Genomic DNA, 19053 nt, shown 5'->3' with positions numbered 1-19053 from the left:
GACAGCCAGGACAAAGACAGCCAGGAAAAAGGAAGGCTGAGTTCACTCAGGTGAAGGGGAGAGAGGAAGAGCAGGGGGCCTGAGAGGGGGAGGGAGGGAAGGGAGGGGGAGCAGAGAAAAGCAGTTGAGAGAATCTGTGACTACAAGCCTATGAAAAGATGAGCTCAACCATCAGAAAATATAAGGGAAGTACAGAAAGCATGTTTAAGAAAACACAGAAAGTATTGGAGAGCAACAATTTGAAGACATGAAGATGTTTTACTGCTTAAAATGTAAACTTCTAAATTTAAAGGAAAAGTCTCTGACCTATGATCTGTGGTTCAAGACTGTGATTTGGTTTGTTGCCATGGCCAGGTCCCAGAGCCTCCCATTCACTCAGGGAGAATATTCTCTTGTGAACCAAACTTTTCCTCAGTGTGTACTGTATTTAATTTTGGTGGCAGTAATGAATACAAGAAATAGAGGAAAAACCTTGGATAACATTGCCTTGAGTTTATATAACATCTTTGAAGACTTTCCATTGAAATAATTTTCTTCTCTCTTTACAATATCACTCTGAGGTAGGTAGGAGAGCTATAGTTTTACCCCATACTACAAAAAAAAAAAACCCCAAACAAAACAAAATTAAAAAAAAAACAATTTAAAAAGCAGGAGTAAACCATACATACACAAAGTCTAGACTAGGAATGATTTCCTTAGCTATGTTTAAAATAAGTTGGCCCAAATTATACAATGTTTAAAGTAAGTTGGTCCAAATTACAGTTAGATTGAATTTAGCCAAGTTAAATCACATTTCAAACCTAACCCCAAGCACAAAACTATAAAGATTCTGGTCTCATTAGCTTTTTAGTTCTTTTCCCCCCTCATCTCCTGAATGTTAGCCCATAATTGCTACTGTCTTTCAGCATTGGTATTTTTGTTCATACATTTTGACTAAAATAGTGTCTGTCCCACAGGTGAGTACACAACCAAGAGCTTCCCGGCAGAGCCTTCGTCTCCTTTTTGGCTTCCACACTCATTTATCTTTTTGTGACACCACAAAGTTCAGTAGACAGTAAAGTGTGACACAATGCAGTAGGTACTGTGGGGAGAGCAAAATGGGGAGGAGACACAGCTCTTGTCTTTAAGGCACTTAATGTGGCTCATAAAATCCACTTTTTCTTTATTTTTAAAACTAAATTTTCTTTGGCTTTTCTTTTTCTAGCGAATGCTATTTTCTGGTTTCTGTCTCATTACTATTGTTATTTTCCCATTGATTTTTAAAATACTAAACTAAATAAACTGTAGACTATTGCAAATCTGTATTTTCCTCAGAAAAGAATGTGCTCTTCATTAATGCCAATGATTTAATATTCCACTGGCCTTCACAATGGAATAGGCAAGACTTTCTGAGGTGAATTTGTTTTTAAAAGGCATTTTAAGGAAATTCTGTGGATTTCTAGCCCAAGATAAAATGAAATCTTCCCTGGAAATACAGCAGTGTTGGCAAAATCCTCAGCAATCCTCCCACCTCAGGAACAAAAGTGACAAAAGGGGGAAAACAGGACTCTAAGAAGTAAATGAGACAGGAAAACAAATAATAAACGTGTGGTCCTCCAGAGTCACAGTGTTGGAAGACAAAACTGAACAAAATACATCGTAATATGCAAGAGGTGTGCTGAAAGTGGCCACTGAGCTATGTGTTTTTCCGCAGCCACTCAGCTATCCTGGCACTCCGCTTTCTTTTTTTCAGATTCTGGTTCTTTATTGTCTGTAATTTGGCATGAACTGTGATCATCTGGTGCTCCTCCAACATGTTACTGAAAAACTGCTGCAGCTGAAAAGACAGAGAGACAGTTGATAAATGCAATCTAATTTCTCACTTAGACAAAATAAGATAGTTTCTATGAAGTAGCATCAAAATTTTGCAAAGGATGATGATGGGTAGAATGAGTAGAAATTTGTACCCTGAGATTGTGCGTCTTTGAAGAGATGCGGGTGCCTCAATATGATGAAGATCACATCTATCCCTGATGAATCAGATGTGAACTGGAAGTGCCATGAAGCAGGAACTTAGTCTACCCTGTTCATGGCTCTGTTCCGAAAGCACATAGTAGATACTCAATAAATATTTACTGAATATATACTGGATATTACACAAGGTTTGTGGACAGAAATACTGGGAGTCCTTTTCTTATTTCAAAAGAAATTTGCAGCTTCCAAAGCTCAAAACTAGTACATAACATTTGTGTCATTACAAAGTTTATCTTTTTTTAAAAAAGATTTATTTATTTAATTTATTTCTCTCCCCTTCTCCTCCCCCCTCCCCATTGTCTGTTCTCTGTGTCTATTTGCTGCGTCTTCTTTGTCCACTTCTGTTGTTGCCAGCAGCACGGGAATCAGTGTCTTGTTTTGTTGTGTCATCTCGTTGTGTCAGCTCTCTGTGCATGCGGCGCCATTCCTGGGCAGGCTGCACTTTCTTTCGCGCTGGGCGGCTCTCCTTATGGGGCACACTCCTTGCGCGTGGGGCTCCCCTACGTGGGGGACACCCCTGCGTGGCACGGCACTCCTTGCACACATCAGCACTGAGCATGGGCCAGCTCCACATGGGTCAAGGAGGCCCTGGGTTTGAACGGTGGACCTCCTGTGTGGTAGACGGATGCCCTAACCACGGGCCAGATCTGCTTCCCACAAAGGTTATCTTTTATTTAAGAATATTTTACAGATTTGTCCATATGTTAAATTCCCTCTTTAGCTCAGGTCAAACATTCAGTTATGGGAATATTTGCTTCAATATTATATATAAGCCAGACCCCAACAGATCAAAAGTTATATTTCACATCCATTTCTGTGTCTGTGGATTAGAATTCAGAACATATATTATCATAAGATGATAATGTACCCATACCAGCTCGAAAAAACTCAAACCCTAATGCACTCGTAATTGAGAAGTAATAGGGCTATCAAGCATTAATCATAATGTAAAAGAAAAGTACAGTTCTGGGGAAAAGTAGGACAGGGAACCAGGAACAAACCCCTGGCTCTCTCCTGCCCTGCCTGGCTGTGGGAACCGCCCACAGCTCCTTATTACTGGGGACGCCCGGGGTCTAGCTGCCACAGCGGGTGGGGAGTGTGGTGGGGTGGAGGGGTGGAGGCGGCGTGGGGATCTGAGGGGATGGGTGTAGGACTTCTGGCATGTTTCAGGACTGGAATGAGGCCAGGCTTCTAGCAGAGTGGAGCATAAGGACCAGGGTCAGAGAGGAGGGGGAATGCGGGAACTGCAGGTGGAGAAGGAGAAGGATGCAAGTGACTTGCTTTTCACCCTGGTTTCTCCTCACTATTTTACATACTATCATGTGATCTGTCGTATCATGGTAGGACGGTTGGGCATTTACATTTTTGGACAAGCATATTTCTCATAGCTAATTTGCTTTCAAAGTTGCAATAACTTAATCACTAAATCCATTTTTGCATTTTACTGTCAGTGACAACAGATATTTGGAACTTTGAAGACTGCTAAAGTTATACAAACTTTACTCATTCATTCAACAACAACAAATCTTTACTGGGTTCTGGAGAAGCAACAAGGAATTGATGCACTTAGAAGAAATGAACACAAATTCAGCCGTGATTCTTGCAGCTTTTGTCCAGCATGTTCTGGGTGTTCCCTTCTCACTCTCGTCCAGGGAATCTCTGATAAATCAGGTCCTGACGGCTCAGCCTTAGATAGGCCAAAACCCAAACAAAGACAATTCCCTTAGGAATTAGCAGTTCTTCTCCTCTGATAATAACAACTATCAGAAATTAGCTGTTTTTCCCCTTTTTGCTTATGATCAAGTGCCAGGACTTTGTGAAATACACATTTATTTGTTTAATTGCCATTGAGGGTGGGGTTGGGAAGCTTGATTTTCCTTTCTTATTTACAAAGGCTTTTTCTTTTCTGATTAACAGAGTTCTGAGTCTTAGAGTTTACTTTATATTTATAAATACATTTCTATTTTTATCATTTTATTGACATATAATTTCTGAACAATAAACTGTATCCACTTAAAGTATACAAGTAAATGAGTTCTGATCCATGTATCCACCTGTGAAACCACAGTCACAGTCAAGATACAGAACATTTCCATACCCAAAAAAGTGTCTTCATTCCCTTTTGCAGTCCCTCTCTCCCTCTGTCCTGAGCAACCAGGATTCAGCCTTTTGCCATGGATTAGTTTGCATTTCTTAGAATTTTATATAAATGGAATTGTATAATATGTTTTCTTTTGTGTCTGGTTTCTTCTACTTAACATAATCATCTTGAGATTCATCCATGTTGCTACGTGACTTCATTCCTTTTGAACTGCTGGGTGGTATTCCATTGTATGGATATATTACGTTTTCCTTATCCATTTACCTATTGAGGGACCTATGGATGGTTTCCAGTTTTTGGTTTTTGTAAATAAAGCCACTATGAATATTCACCATAAGTCTTTGTGTGGACATAGGTTTTCATTTCTCTTGGGTAGAAACCTAAACTTGGATTTGTTAGGTCATATGTGTCGGATTAACTGTTTAAAAACCTGCCAGTTTTCCAAAGTGGTTTACCAAGTTACATTCCCACCAGCAGGGTAAAAGAGTTCCAGTTGCTCTATATCTTTGTCAACTTTGGTATTGCAAATCTCTAATTTTTGTTATGCTACTGGGTGCCTAGAGGATGTATTTATATTTTACTCTTGTTTTACTTCATATGTGTGTGGCTTTTTTGTGGACATTTGCTTTTGCCCCTTCAGTTTACTTTCCAATTAAAGTAACTCTTTTTCTCCTCCCTGATTCTCTGTACCTGTGGTTTGGGTAGAGCTGTTTCTAGGAGTGGGTACGTGACCCAGGCAAGGCCAGTCAGGGTATTTCATCATTCATGAATGCAGTGATTGGTGCTTGTGACCCAAACAGGACCAACCAGAGTCCCTTTTGCAGGGATACTTGTTGCTGACAGAGAAACCAGGATCCTTCTCTACTTAGAATGCTGAGGATCAGGGAAATCTGGAGCTATGCTTGCTACCGTGTGGAAAAAACTCACTTAAGAAATCCACTCAAAGGGAAGCCAAGACATGGCAAGCCCTGTGGAAAGTTCTAGAATACAGATATCCCCACTCAATGGTGGGGATGGGCAAAAATGAGGCTAGAGGATAAGGCAATGTGCCAGGTTATGAAGGGCCTCATATGCTAAAGAAAAGATTTAAAAATTTCTCCTAAGATATAGTGTTAGTCCTCAAAAGGCTCATTATAACTTCATGGGATAGACAGATTTATACAATTGACTGCAGTATAATATGGTAAGTGCTATAATATAGCCATTCACAGGACAGTTTGGTAACATGGAGGAGTAAATCAATTCATGAGTTTATGAAAATCTTTCTAGAATAGATAGTTGGACCAGGGCCCCAAAGGATAATTAGGAATCATTCAGCCAAGAATGGGGATGGAAAGGGTACCCCAGAGAAAATGTAGTGCATTTCTGAAATTTAGAAGATGTGAAACCACAAGAGAATTTAAGAGAATCTTTAAATGCTTCAGTATAGCCAGGAGAAGTTGTTTGGGGGATGTCTGTCTATCACTCATTGGTGGGGATGGGCAAAAATGAAGCTAGAGATCAAGGTAAGGTACCAGGTTATGATGATCCTCATACACTAATGAAAAGATTTAAAAATTTTTCCTGAAAATTATGAAGGGCAACTAAATATTTTGGAGCAGGGCAATGACTGGTAGCAATGTGAAGGCTAGGATGGAGTAAAAACTAACCAAAGCCAGAGTCTCCTGCAGTAATTAGGTAAGAAAGGATGAAGTTTCACCCTCCATAAACAATCACAGTCTCTATTTCAGGGGCAGGATATAATTTTTAAAATCAACAATAAAACATTCTTTTTTGCAGTATAATAGCACCACTGAGAGCATAGACTATAAAACTCTGATAAGCATATTATTAGAACTCTAAATTGTATAAAAAATAATTTCCAAATTATCACTGTATTTCATAATATTTAAAATACTTACTTACCTCTATGACCTGTAAATCCGTACTTATAGTTCTCCCTATTATATACATTAGAGTGACCAATGACTGTGTTCCATACCTACAAAGCAACAAGATGCTAATCAGGGATGGAAAACATTTTGCAAGATAAAGTTGTATTTTATACTGTTGATTAATTCTAAGTATGCAACCCCTATTAATTCCTATCACTGAAATCGAATTGAAAGCATGTATGAACTAGCTTAACTTCATCTTTCAATAGAGAATCTATCATGTAGAAAATTCTATTACTACTAAAGAAATATTATAGTAAAAAAATTGTGTAACGTGTAGTTTTAAAAGTTTTACTTAAATATAAAAAGCTCTTCTTAAAAACAACAGTTATTATGCCTCAACATGCCATATGCCTAGAATTAAGAACTTTTATAAGGGAGAAAATAAACATTCAAATAGTGCCTCTTAAAAACCAGTAGGTAATTGTGCTCAAAGGACATTCTTAGGAAAGTAAAGTGACAACCTACACAATGGGAGGCAGTATTTGGAAACACTTCAACTTAACAACACAAAGATAAACAACCCAATTTAAAAATGGGCAAAAGGCTTGAATAGACATTTCTCCAAAGAAGGTATACAAATGCCCAAAAGGGACATGAGATACTCAACATCATTAACCATTATGGAAAAGCAAATCAATACCTTGAAGTACCATTTCATACCTACTAGAATGGCTACAATTAAAAAAACCAGAATGTTACAAGTGTTAGAGAAATAGGAACACCCATTCATTGAGTAAATGGGAATGTAAAATAGTGGATCTCCTGTAGAAGACTGTTTGGCCTGTTCATTAGAATTTAAGTATAGATTTACCATACAACTCGGCAATCCCATTTCTAGGTATATACCCAAAAGAATTGAAAGCAGGGACTCGAACATCTATTTGCACAGCGGTGTTCATAGAAGCATTATTCACACTGCCAAAAGATGGAATCTACCGAAAGTGTCCATCAACTGATGAATGGATAAATAAAATGTTGTATATACGTACAATAGAATATTATTCATTTGTAAAAAGGAATGAAGTTCTGATACATGAGACAACAGGGATGAACCTCAATATGTCATGTTAAGTGAAATAAGCCAGATGCAAAAGGACAGATACTGCATGACATCACTGATAAGAAATAATTAGAATAGGCAGATACATAGAGCCAGATTCAAGGAAACAGGGAACTGGGGATGATGGGAGGACTAGGGAGTTAAAGCTTAAAATGTGCAGAGTTTCTACTTGAGACTTAGGAAAAGTTTTGATAATGGATGGTGGTAATGGAGTACAACATTGTGAATGTAACTAACAGCACTGAATTATATGTTTGAATGTGGTTTAAAAGGGAAATGTTAGGTTGTGCATATGGTACTAGAATGAAATTTAAAAAAAAAAGCTTCCATGAAACTGCACAACAGAACAGTGGACCCTAAGTTAAACCATGGACTGTGGTCAGTAATATAATTATAAATATATGTTTCCATCAGTTATAACAAATGTACCACACCAATGCAAATTTCTAATAATAGGGTGGTATTTAGGAATCCTGTATTTGATGCATGACTGTTCTGCAAACCCAAAACTTCTCTAATAATAAAAAAGCAGGTAACATTGGATCAATTTCAGAACCGCTGACTAAAACACTCTGGAAACATATTTAGAATTCTGTATTTTTGTATGCTTTTTGAAGAGATGATCTTTATCTTATGAGATTCTCAAAAGGTCAGTGATGGCTGAAGGTTAAGTACCACTCTCTATTGAGCTCCCTCAAACAGACATAGTAATTTAAACTTCCCCTTGAGTTTAGTGACCCTGAATATCCAACAAGAATCATCTAAATTTAAAAAATAAACATGAAGTGTTGTCATGGAGAAACAGCAGATAATAGCTGCCCAAAATATTACTGTGGTTAAAAAGGCAAATAAAGAACTCTGGGATGCATTTAAAAAGTAAGAAAAACTAAAATAGGGCTAAAATAATGCACACAATAAGAAAATGGCTGAACTATCCTGATAACAGAAACAACTGATTTACTTCAAAAATGTATACTTCGAATTAACAAAATTTTAGAGTTACTTTGGCATGATATACAAAGGTGAAAAAAAATAGTGCTTTTGTTCTTTTTAAGTTCCCAGCTATAACTTAAACTATGTCTACTTGAGCAAAGGAGAGGGCAAGAGACCTATTTAATTAAGGCAAAGAAAACCTGAATTTTTCTAAGGGGAAAGTGGAAATATTCCTCACTTTTTCATCTTAATTGGCCAAGTAGAAAAAGGCTGTGAGACAACCCAAGAAATTTGGCAAAATCTGCAAAAAACAAAACAAATTCCAATATTGATAAAAGGGAGGAGGAGGACAGAGGTAACGTACCCAGGGCGCTAGATGCGTGATTTTCTACCAGACACAGGAGAAAAGTTACCGCAAAAGGCAGGGCTGGAATTCAAAACTCCCATCTCCATTGTATACTAGCTGCGTGACCATGGGCAAGACACTAACTTTAAAAATCTGGAATAACATATACTTAGAAATGTTGTTCTGGAGAGTATATGAGACCGTGTATATTGAAGCACCTTAATCAGGGTGCCTGCAGAGTTCATTCCTTCCTCCTCTTACCAACTTTAAGAGGACATATTTTGAGGCAAAGATGATTTATCACTCTTGCTGAGAAAGCAATTTCTTGAAATATTACTGAACAAAAACACACATAATACCAATAGTTTATTCCCACCAGTACTCAAATACATGCTAATTAACCTAAGGCAAAAGCCAGTGTATTTCTAAAAATAGACAACACTTAATACTAGAGCAGTGATTTGGGCACTCTCATCTGGCTTGCCTTCTGGCCCCCCTTCTCACATTTCCCCTCCCCCACCTCCCTGCAAGAGGGATGACCCTCTGCTACCACCCAAGCTGGTTTGTGTACCTTTTCAACCCTTTCAACTCTGAGCTCCCTGTCAAGAAATATAACAGAGGAAATAAAAATGAGTTCAAGTTTTCAAGCTTGGGATGCTAGGCAACAATATTCGGAGAAGAAATCAAGTGTTTGGTAAAAAAGAGAGTAAGGTTCATTTTGGACCAGTTGAGCTAGAAATTGATTGTGCCTTGTATTCTCTATTCAGATAAAACCAGGGCTTTCCTATAGGCTTCGAAGCCTACATTTTTTCCCCCCAAGAAGTACCAAAGCATCAAAACTAGGATGCTAGGGCACAAATATCATTTCTACCACTCAGTAAAAAGTCACAAAAATTCTGTTGCTTTATCCCTATTCAGACATTTTTTCATGGGACCGATCCATGACTGTTTGCATATGCTGATTTTTTCTGTACCTGAAAAATATCTTTATGGTCCATGGAGGCTCCACCTTGGAATCAGTACTCAGGCTGATGGAGTTAACTCCATTCACCCACCACCCAGTACAGTGATCTACACATGACAGTGAGGGGCAGGACCCAGGCAATATTTGTTTAACTCAATCAAATATTCTAAAATATGTTTCCAGATTGAGAATTTTTCCTGGAAGAACTCTTGGCCTGGATGAGGGGAGCAGAGGTTTCTGGACTGTTCCTGGTGGTGTGTCCATGGGTCTGCCTTCACGTCACAGCTGAAACTGTGCGACACGTGCTCATGGGGCAAGAGGGGCGGACGCAAAAGCACAGCATCAGTTATACCACCCAGGCTCAAGCCTGGACTTAGATATACATATATATTTTTGTGTTTGGGTCATCTGCCTCTACCTGCCAGCCTATTCCTCTCCCCATGAGACCGCATCAGAGACCACTCTGCACATGAAAAATACATAAACCATCTGGAACAAAAAGTAGATTATTCAAGCATTTTCATTAAAAGGCAACAGAAAAAAAAAAAGGCTACAGAAAAGTTACTCAATTTATTTTAAAATGTTTCTGGAATTTGGATAAATAAATAAAGTCATGTGATTAGCTCTCAAAGTAAAACAAATCTCAAACTCCAGAACACATCATAGCATCTCAAAATGTTTAGAAAATATAACATTAAGCTAGTCACTTGAGGTATGAATTAGGAACACATTAAAAGATTAAATATTTTGGATGGTATTCTCCATCCAATTATTTTCAAATCAATAATTTGAAAAGTAGCATTTCCTTATTTAGCAGGAAGTAAAGGAGAGAACCTGGGAATCAGAGCTGGAGGATACTGATTCTAGTTCAGGTTATTTAACCTCTGAATCTTGGTTATTAATTGAGAATTGTTTCACAAGTTGTTGTGAAAACCATAATTATTACATCTATATAAACATGTTATTTTAAGAGGTCAACCTTAAGGCACTTTTTTTTACGTTTTAGTTACGGCATTTCAGCACTGCTGAGGGATATTATCAGTGCCATAAAGTTGGAAATGACAATATTGAGAAGGGGAAGTACACTGATTAACAAAGGGATGCAGTAAAGCAGATATATTTAACATAGCAAGGTAATATTAATAATAATGAACACTAATTAAACATTTATTATGTGTCAAGCACTTTAGCAAATTTTTAAAGCATCTTAAAACCTAATTATTATTATCACCATCTTATTAATAAGGAAGTTGAGGCTTAGGAGGCTGGAAATCTTGTTTGAGGTCATACATTTAGCAAGCTTGAGAATGATCTGATTCTAGATTCTGTGTTCTTAGCTTGATGACACATTGTGCCTCCAATGGATACATTTTTAAAAGAACACAATAAATAAGAAGACAAAGGAAAGTAATGGGGAGACACTTTCCGTAATTTTCATAGGAAGAAACCACCACTCTACTACACTGCTCTAGAACTGCTCCTCAAAAGCTTTACCATGCTTGCAATCATTCTGCTGTCATAATCAGACATAACCAATGTATGCCTCACATACTCCTCACGAGCTGGAAATAGGAGACCACCAATGAAGAACACCTGAAATAAAGCACCTTGGCATGACATCCAAAACCTGCTATTATTCATCACTTCCAGCTTATCTTCGTACCCCATATCCTCCTTTCTGGTGTCCTGGTCCAACCCAACCATTATTGTGGCCAGTCCCAAGCCAGTCTCTCCGTTGCTTCCAGACATTTCCTGCAGTCCTTTCCTCTACACAGAAGGTGATTGTTTTCCAATTCTGCCTGCTCAAATTACATTCAAATCCCTTTCTTCCCTGGGATCCCCAAAGCTCTCTCCATTTCCCCTCTACAGCATTTATCAGATATCCTGTGTAGCAGTTTGATATGGCTCATGAATTCCAAAAATAGATATTGGATTATGTTTGTAATCTGCTCTGTACCTGGGCATGATTGAGTTATGATTAGTGTGTTGAGTCCCCCAACCCATTTCTGGTATTTTGTATCAGCACCCCTTTGGCTGACCAATACATCCTGCTTTAATCAACTCTACTCTCCCAACAAAAGCTTGAACTCTAAGTTGACTTAGAAGAAGTGTAAGTTTTATTACTAGAAAGAACCTTAGAATTGATCAAGTGCAATATCTTTCACTTTACAGAAGAGGAAACCAAGGATTACATGTGAACTAATAGGCAAACCGTAGTTAGATGTTGTTTGAGTTCTAGGTCTAGATGAAAGAGTTGGAGAATTTAGTTTCTCTCCTCTGCCTTTCTCCTAGAACAACCAGTCTATTAGCAAAATGATACTTTTTTATGTGAGCACACCTCAAGTGGGAGTTCAGCAGGATGACAGCTCCAAGATGCTGGGCAGTCAAAGCAGTGTGGAAAACTCCAGGTTTCCTTCTGCAGGGCTTCTTGGAGCCTATATGATGCTAAATATACACTGTGAATTTGCAAAAAGTAGGGGTTTCAAACAGTTTCCAAACTGATAGGGCAACTGTCATCTTTGCTTATAGAAGGTTTATTAATGACTTCCAGGAGTAATGTTCAGTGCAACACACTTGAGAAACACTAATTTAAGTGCTAATTTGCTAGTGAATAGTCACATTTTAGTAGATTTAGAATAAAATACTTTTCATATAATTAGTACAGAATTTAAATTGTCATAATCATCTGTTCACATATCCTTTTATTCTCTATCATTACATGAAGACTGGTGACATGCATACATATTCACCTCAAATATAACTGTTTACTAAGTGGTAATTACATAATATGATGTACAATGAATTAAGTAAACATTCCTGTGTTATTCTGAGCATATATTTTAATTTTTAAAAACAATGCTTAATTGCCTTCTAGAAAGCTGTAAACAGTATTACTGCCCATTCAAACAAAACCATGAGCAAGATTGTACAACACTACTGAGTATAAATTGAATGCCAAAAATAAATGTATTATATATATTAGATGTAGAAAGCATATTTATTTGAGTCTGAAAGACTTTTTGTAGCAGTGTGCAGGAGGAGTGAACTAAGATGAATTTATCACAAATAGAATAGGAATCTATTTCATGATTATGGCATTGTGTCTTCTAAAAATATTCTGAGACATGGTTAAAGTCCATGCATTTACAATTCTAGGAACTTTCTGGGGATAATAAGATCCACTTACAGTTTTAAAAAAAAAGAAATTCCTGTATGTTCTTATTTTATAGTTTTGTAGATCATTTAAAGAAATAGTCTTTAATGGACTCTCCAGACAGCAGAATTTAAACCTCAGCAGTATGTTGACAGTATCTTCCTGTTCTCTGAATTCAGGGATGAAAAGGTTCTTCCGAGGAATGGAAATTAAAACACATCTGAAATCACTTAATTAAGCTCATTCTTTCCCACCATGTGTTAGAGAGGCAAAGGTGTAGTGCATCCTCTAATGTTTTTAATTAACTTTTAATTTTAGAATAGTTTTAGGGTTATGGAAAAGTTGCAACACTATTACGGAGAGTTCCCCTATACTAGGGATCCAGTTTCCCCTACTGTTAACATGCCTTTGCGTATTTTCTATCCTCTAATTTTTGAGTAAGAAATCTAAAGGATTAGAAACATGTCTCAATCATTTATTTTTATTTTCTAGAGCCAAGAGGGGTCAATACAAGGAACACAACACGGGGTGAGAGCTGTCCATCCGTGAGGTCAAATATGTTTCTTAGGTACAACCATGGGGATTCTATGCATTGCTCAAAACCATTTTCAGGGTTCAATTTGCTGTGTATAGTATAAGAAGAGAGGAAAAAAATGAAAGGAGAAGCTGTTTGACCCCTTAGATGAGTGCTGTCCAGCTGAACTTCCTGCAGTGATAGGAGCGTTCTATATCTGTGCTTTTCGGTGCAGCTGCCACCAGCTACACATGCCCATAGAGTACTTGGAATGTACTGAATTTTTTATTTTATTAAATTTTAATTTATTAAAATTTAAACCTAACTAGTCAAATGCTGCTAATGGCTGTCATAATGGACGGTATTGCCTCAGGTAATTTTTTAAACACAGTGTTCACTCTTTGTAAGTTAAACTGTAGCAGTGCTACCTGGGTTGCTTGTGAAAGGTACTGATTTCTTGCCCTACCTGGGAAGATTCTGATTTTGAACGGGTAGCTAGGCCTGGGAATCTTCATGTTCATTCACCTCCCCAGGTGACCATGATGCTTCCCTAAATCTGAAAGTTTTGGTTTGCGCTTCAGCTCCTCTGAGAGTATGAGGCTGCCTGAGGCCAACCGACACCTCCTAGCCTGGAGCGACAACAATACTTACTTACAAGACCTAATATGCACAAGTGTACACCCAGGGCCGGGCACTGCTAAATATGAAACCCAGGAAGTAACTGAGCCTGTGTCTCACCTCAGGACCCACAGACTGTTTTAGAAACAATGGGGAATGTGACAGCTTGTGTGATTAGTTGAGCCTTCATACAAATCATGAGGTAATGATTGCTCAAAGGAACATTTCTCTGAGCACTTTAATTCCATAACAGCTGGTGGAAAGTTCTGCAGGAGGCTCTGGAAGAGAATAGCCAAGGAGTGTAGCTGTGAAAGACCTTGGGCAAACTCACTCAGGCAGCAAGGGCACAAACGCCTTCACAGAATAGGTGAAGGCAGGATGACAGACCTAAGGTGGGTATGATAGGCACAGAGATGTGTTACAAGCTCCATGGAGAGAGAACAGAAACTAACCCTATAAGGTACAGGAGACTCGTTTAAGGATTTCTGATTTATATCTCAACTCCCAAATTCCCACTGGGAAGTAGGGTACCAGAAGAAGGGGAATAAATTTAAAGACCTAAGCAGAAACAGAAGACACAATTTATCTCAAGGTCTTAGGGATCCCAGGAAATGTAAAGGATTTATAGGGTCCTCTGAAGCAATGAACCAAGAATGATGGATAATTTAAAACAGGAGACAGGAGAATTTTCTCAATATGTGGGTCCCAAAAAAATGGTACTGTAAAGATAAGCTTTTATCTACAATTTTTTTACTTCTGATTTTAAAACACATTTTTTTGTGTGTGTAGTAAAGGTATTTTATTAATATTTACAAAAGAACAACCTTTCATTATTTTGTTCTGTCAGTGAACCATATTCACATTCTTAAACATTTATATTATAAAAATACTTTCTGCTCTAAAGGGATAAACTTATTTATAAAGAGAATCTTCCAACTTTATAGGTGTTTGAACCTGAGCTGTTTATCTACTTTGTATCCGTTAAATCTGCAGGATGTGAGTATTTGTGCGGCATAAGTTTGGAATTTTTAAGAATGTATAGTTGAGTAATTTTCTAGAAAGATGAGCCATCAATGGTGTAGTATCTTTTTGCATGTTAATGCATATTTTACACAACAAAGGAGCTTCTACAAAGCAAGGGGATTTATCCTTAAATGGGGAGAAATATAAAAAACTTCAAGCCCAGGTATATTAAGGTAATCTGACAAAAGACATTAACAACATCCAGGCTGATGTATTAATGGGCATTATTGTTTCTTAAAGATAGGGTGATATCCTTCACAAACTAAATGAATGGTTGGTATACACTCATACCAAAAAAGTGACTCTAATCTGTATCTCTTAAGGTAAACCTCTTTGGGGCACATTGGGAGACAGATAAGTATCTCATGCAAATCTATTTTCATAGTAGAAGCCCAAACTGAGATTAAGTGACCTTCTCCCTTCTCTTCTACAACACAGTTCATGGTGAGACTAAATGTAGGAAATCACTACTTTTCTGGTCAATGCAGAGGCCTTTTGTGACTTACCCAGTTTAAGTCACAAATCGGTAACCTAAATGAAATCGAGGCCAAAGTTGCCTTCTTACCTGTCACTCACAGCTTGCCAATTGTTGACCAAAAAGTCCTTTGCAATGTACCGGCCAACTTCAGAATCTGCGACAAATTCAATTACATTTGTTTCATTAAAATTGAATGTAGATGTGGTGATGGCATATTCCATATATCTGCAAATGTAAATTTGAAAAAAATATATAGAGTTATTATAGATAGAATTAAAATCCCAAATGGTTCTAAGTTAATCATGCACAAATACACATTGCTTTAATTCTTGTATTAGTATTTTTATAATTTTGTATCTTATATTACTATTTTTCTCCCTTTGCTTTATTAATTGCATTCCTTCTCCAGGGACTTTCAAGGTAAATTGATCATAATCACCTGTTAAGTATCCATGGGTCTTTACTGCAACTCATGGCATGAATAAGTTGAATCCTTTCTTCTTCGTTTGTTTGTTTAGTGTAGATATTTAACAAAAAGTCCCATTCTTTATCACTTCCCAAGGCAATGCCATAGCATAAAATCACATTTTTGATCGGATAAGGTATTCTGTAAGGTATGATATGCAATGATATTTTTCATAGTAATTAAATTACACATGTATCCAAGTTGTCATCTATTTAGAAGTATACATCTAGAAAAAATATTTGAGATCTCAGATATAAAGATGAAAAGTAGGGCTCTACAGAGGCAATTGTGGGAACTGTCACTTGCATTAACACTGTGAGAAAACATCACTAAAAAATTAGTTTAGAAACTAAGGAGTTCTAAGGGAGAAGCAAATTAGAATTTTATAAAGAGGATGCGTTGATGACTCAGTTCAGTCTAAAATATTATTTCCATTCCTAAGTGTTTGTATGAGATGATATTTTAGAGATAATAAACCGAAATAATAGTCTTAATCTTTACCTTCCAGGAAACTGCAAACTCGAGGCGAGACGGGGGCTCTGATGCATTTAGACATATAACAATAATGAACAATAGTAAAGAACAACTATATAAGACTCAAAACGAGGTAAAGGTAAGTGCTTATTAGGAGAATGCACTGGCAACAAAAGGTCTTGGGGTGACAATCCACTGTAAAAAAAAGTCCAATCTTCTACTGTTATGCAAGATCTACATTAGATAATTGATAAGAATGTATTTGAAAAGAATAGTAGTAGAGAGATTAATCAAGTGAAACAAAGTGATCTCTCCTAGAGTGAGAGCATCAAAAAGGTAGAGAAATTGTTGAAGATGAAATAGGATAGAAACAAGGGAATTATAACATTATCATACTCATTCTCTGGCTGGTTTGCCCATTTTCTGAATAGTTCTCTTGATAGCTGCAGACAGTCTTCAAGGCCCAACCAACATGCAGTTTCAAAAAGTTTTCCCAATGATATTCTTGAAAGAAAAGTCAAAGAAAACAGTTTGTTTTGCATTACTCCATTTATTTTCTCTGCCTCCAAGAATGTGTTTAATAAAAGATAAGTAGTTTAAAACACCCTTCCAATAACATCAGTTTTTTTAAAAAAATATAGCTTTTGTGGATGACAAACATTTAATTATAATTCAGAAAAATATTTGCTGAGAGACTCTGGGGCACCAAAAAAGTTCCTAAGACTGGTACTTTTGAAAGTTAGAAATAAATTACTGCCATCCTTCATCTCCCTCAAACACACATGGGCATACACACACTCCACATCTGTTGCCAATTTATTTTTCCTTTTTTTACAATAATTGCCTTATGGATAAGAAAAAATGACTAGAGTATCTGATCTAACACATTAAAAATAAATTCTTTCTACAAGAATAGGAGAAAAAAGAGCTTATTTCCCCCATTTCAACAGTGTACATTCCCCCTTGTGAAACTTCTGCTTCTTCTTCTACTCCCCTATTAGGGTTATATTGAGGAAAAAAAATAGAGGATTTTTGTTTTGTTTTATAGCTAAGCAGAGGAATATACAATATGATTCAAAACAAAATTAATTTAAAAATACAATGAGGAGCAATAAGAAATCCAGGTAAACAGTGCCTCGTGGTGTCTCCCTATCCTTGCCAAGTTGGGGTCGGGGTAAAGGAACCCAAACTGGCCATGAGGCTCCAGAAAGGGCAAGAGCAAAATCTCCATTACTTCATCTTACAGTTTCATCCCAGCCTGTCTGCCTTCCTGATAAGCAGAAGTGGAATGTCCAAGGGCGGAGGTCCTCAGAGAGACAGTTCTGGACTCTTATTTACATACTCTCCCACACCCTCCCATCCCCAAGCTGGCTGCAGCAAGATGGAGTTCTGTGGAAGTGCAGTCTACCTCCCTAACTCTGCACCTGAGCAGAACTAGCCCCAGGGATGCTACAAATCTAAAGTAGGCCACTTCAGTCCAGGTAACATGAGTTAAAGATATGGCTGATTAAAGTATGTCCTGCCTGATTAAGCACACTTCTGCCAATCTATTCACTAATGCAACTTGCCTGCCCACTCCATATCCCATCCAGTCCTCACTGACTTCCACCTACTTGTCCACTGAACTCTCTGTCCTTCCAGTCACTAAAAATCCAATGTACTAGTACTGAAAATGTTTACCCTCTTAGAGGCATATTAGAGACAGAAAAATCACATTTTCCTGCTTAGTTTAATTGATTTGTATTTGATGTTGACTAGAAAGAATATGTAGATACCATCTCTGGACTATTTTGGCTATCAACTCCTTCCCTAAATCCAAAAGCCCAGCCTGCACACAGACCTGGGGCCACAGGGAGACCAACAGTACCACCAGCCACATGCGGACTTTCAGCTTTTTCCCAGGTCATTAAGGTAACATGTTTACAACCCCACCACATCGGTAATGAGAAAATCATCTGCAGAGCTTACGCATCTTCACAGATAAATGACTGATATGTTTCACTGTCAACCTCTCTCATGTTGTTTGCAGAATGGTAGAATTTATGTTACCAATAATATCAGAGAGGACTTTTTGCCCCTATGGCCTTTCCAGGCCTTTCAAATCACTGGTGTAGGCAGGCTTTGCTTAGCACCAATAGAAGGATGATCTTAAAGTTTCAACCAGGAGCCCAAGGTATGAACTATAAACACTGATATGTACAAGAAAGTGCTTTGCATGTAAAGATCTTAATAGCTTGCCAATCCCAGAGCTACTGTTCTCAAATAATATACAGACTGTATCAATAAGTCATAGATATTAAGATTTTATTTCATGACTCTGGAAGTTTGCCTATTAATATGAATCACTTTTATTCAATTATCACCACTGAAAAAATACTTACAGAGCGAAATAGTCATCTTGCAATGCTGCCACATTTTCACGAATAATAGTTGAATAAGTATTCCATATTAAGTTAAGTTTCTTTAGTAGATATTTCTATAAAAAATAAAATATATTCTTACTACTGGCCCACAACACTGAATTTGCACTATATTTCTCTGTATCTGAAATGATATTCATAGAAAAGTGACTGCTATTTCTTCAGAAGTGATCTTTGTTACTAAATTATGTATTTTGGCATATTTTTTTTAACCTAAGTTTAGTTTCCTAATAAGTAAAATGGGGTACTAATATTATAGTGTCATTGTGAGGATTACAAAGATAATTCATGTAAACTGCATGGCACATAATAGGAACTCAATAAAGACTAGCTCTAACTATTGTTTAAAACATTTCAGGTGGTCCTCAAAATAGAGAAACCCTGTAAAAATACTTCTACCTCAAACTACCATGCTAAGCATATGTATGCATCCAAGAAAATAAGGAGAACTGATTGATACTTCGGACAAATTCAAGCACTCACCTTAAAGTCTATTAGATATAAAGTTCTGAGTCTGAAACCAAGTTTCTCCAATTCAACTATCAGTTGATA

General features: G+C 37.3%; 1 protein-coding gene across 3 annotated transcripts in view; it reads right to left on the bottom strand.

Moving 5' to 3' along the window:
• Positions 1-477: 477 nt before the first annotated feature.
• LVRN (laeverin) overlaps positions 478-19053 on the bottom strand; it is a 91982-nt gene continuing 73406 nt past the window's right edge. For 2 of the 3 annotated variants that reach the window (XM_023591361.2, XM_023591362.2), the window contains exons 15-20: positions 18463-18557; positions 16478-16585; positions 15581-15748; positions 15229-15366; positions 6020-6095; positions 3524-3700 (exon numbers count right to left, since the gene is read on the bottom strand). In XM_023591361.2, the coding sequence (XP_023447129.1) occupies positions 3542-3700; positions 6020-6095; positions 15229-15366; positions 15581-15748; positions 16478-16585; positions 18463-18557 (744 nt within the window). In that variant the 3' untranslated portion in view covers positions 3524-3541. Of the gene's footprint in view, positions 1817-3523; positions 3701-6019; positions 6096-15228; positions 15367-15580; positions 15749-16477; positions 16586-18462; positions 18558-19053 lie in introns of those variants that run through there. The other variant, XM_004467260.4, reaches the window with a different exon arrangement.

This window comes from Dasypus novemcinctus, chromosome 2 (genome assembly GCF_030445035.2).
Source record: "Dasypus novemcinctus isolate mDasNov1 chromosome 2, mDasNov1.1.hap2, whole genome shotgun sequence".
NCBI lineage: Eukaryota > Metazoa > Chordata > Mammalia > Cingulata > Dasypodidae > Dasypus > Dasypus novemcinctus.
Note: the sequence above shows the minus strand (reverse complement) of the source record. Positions and strands in the feature narration are given on the sequence as shown.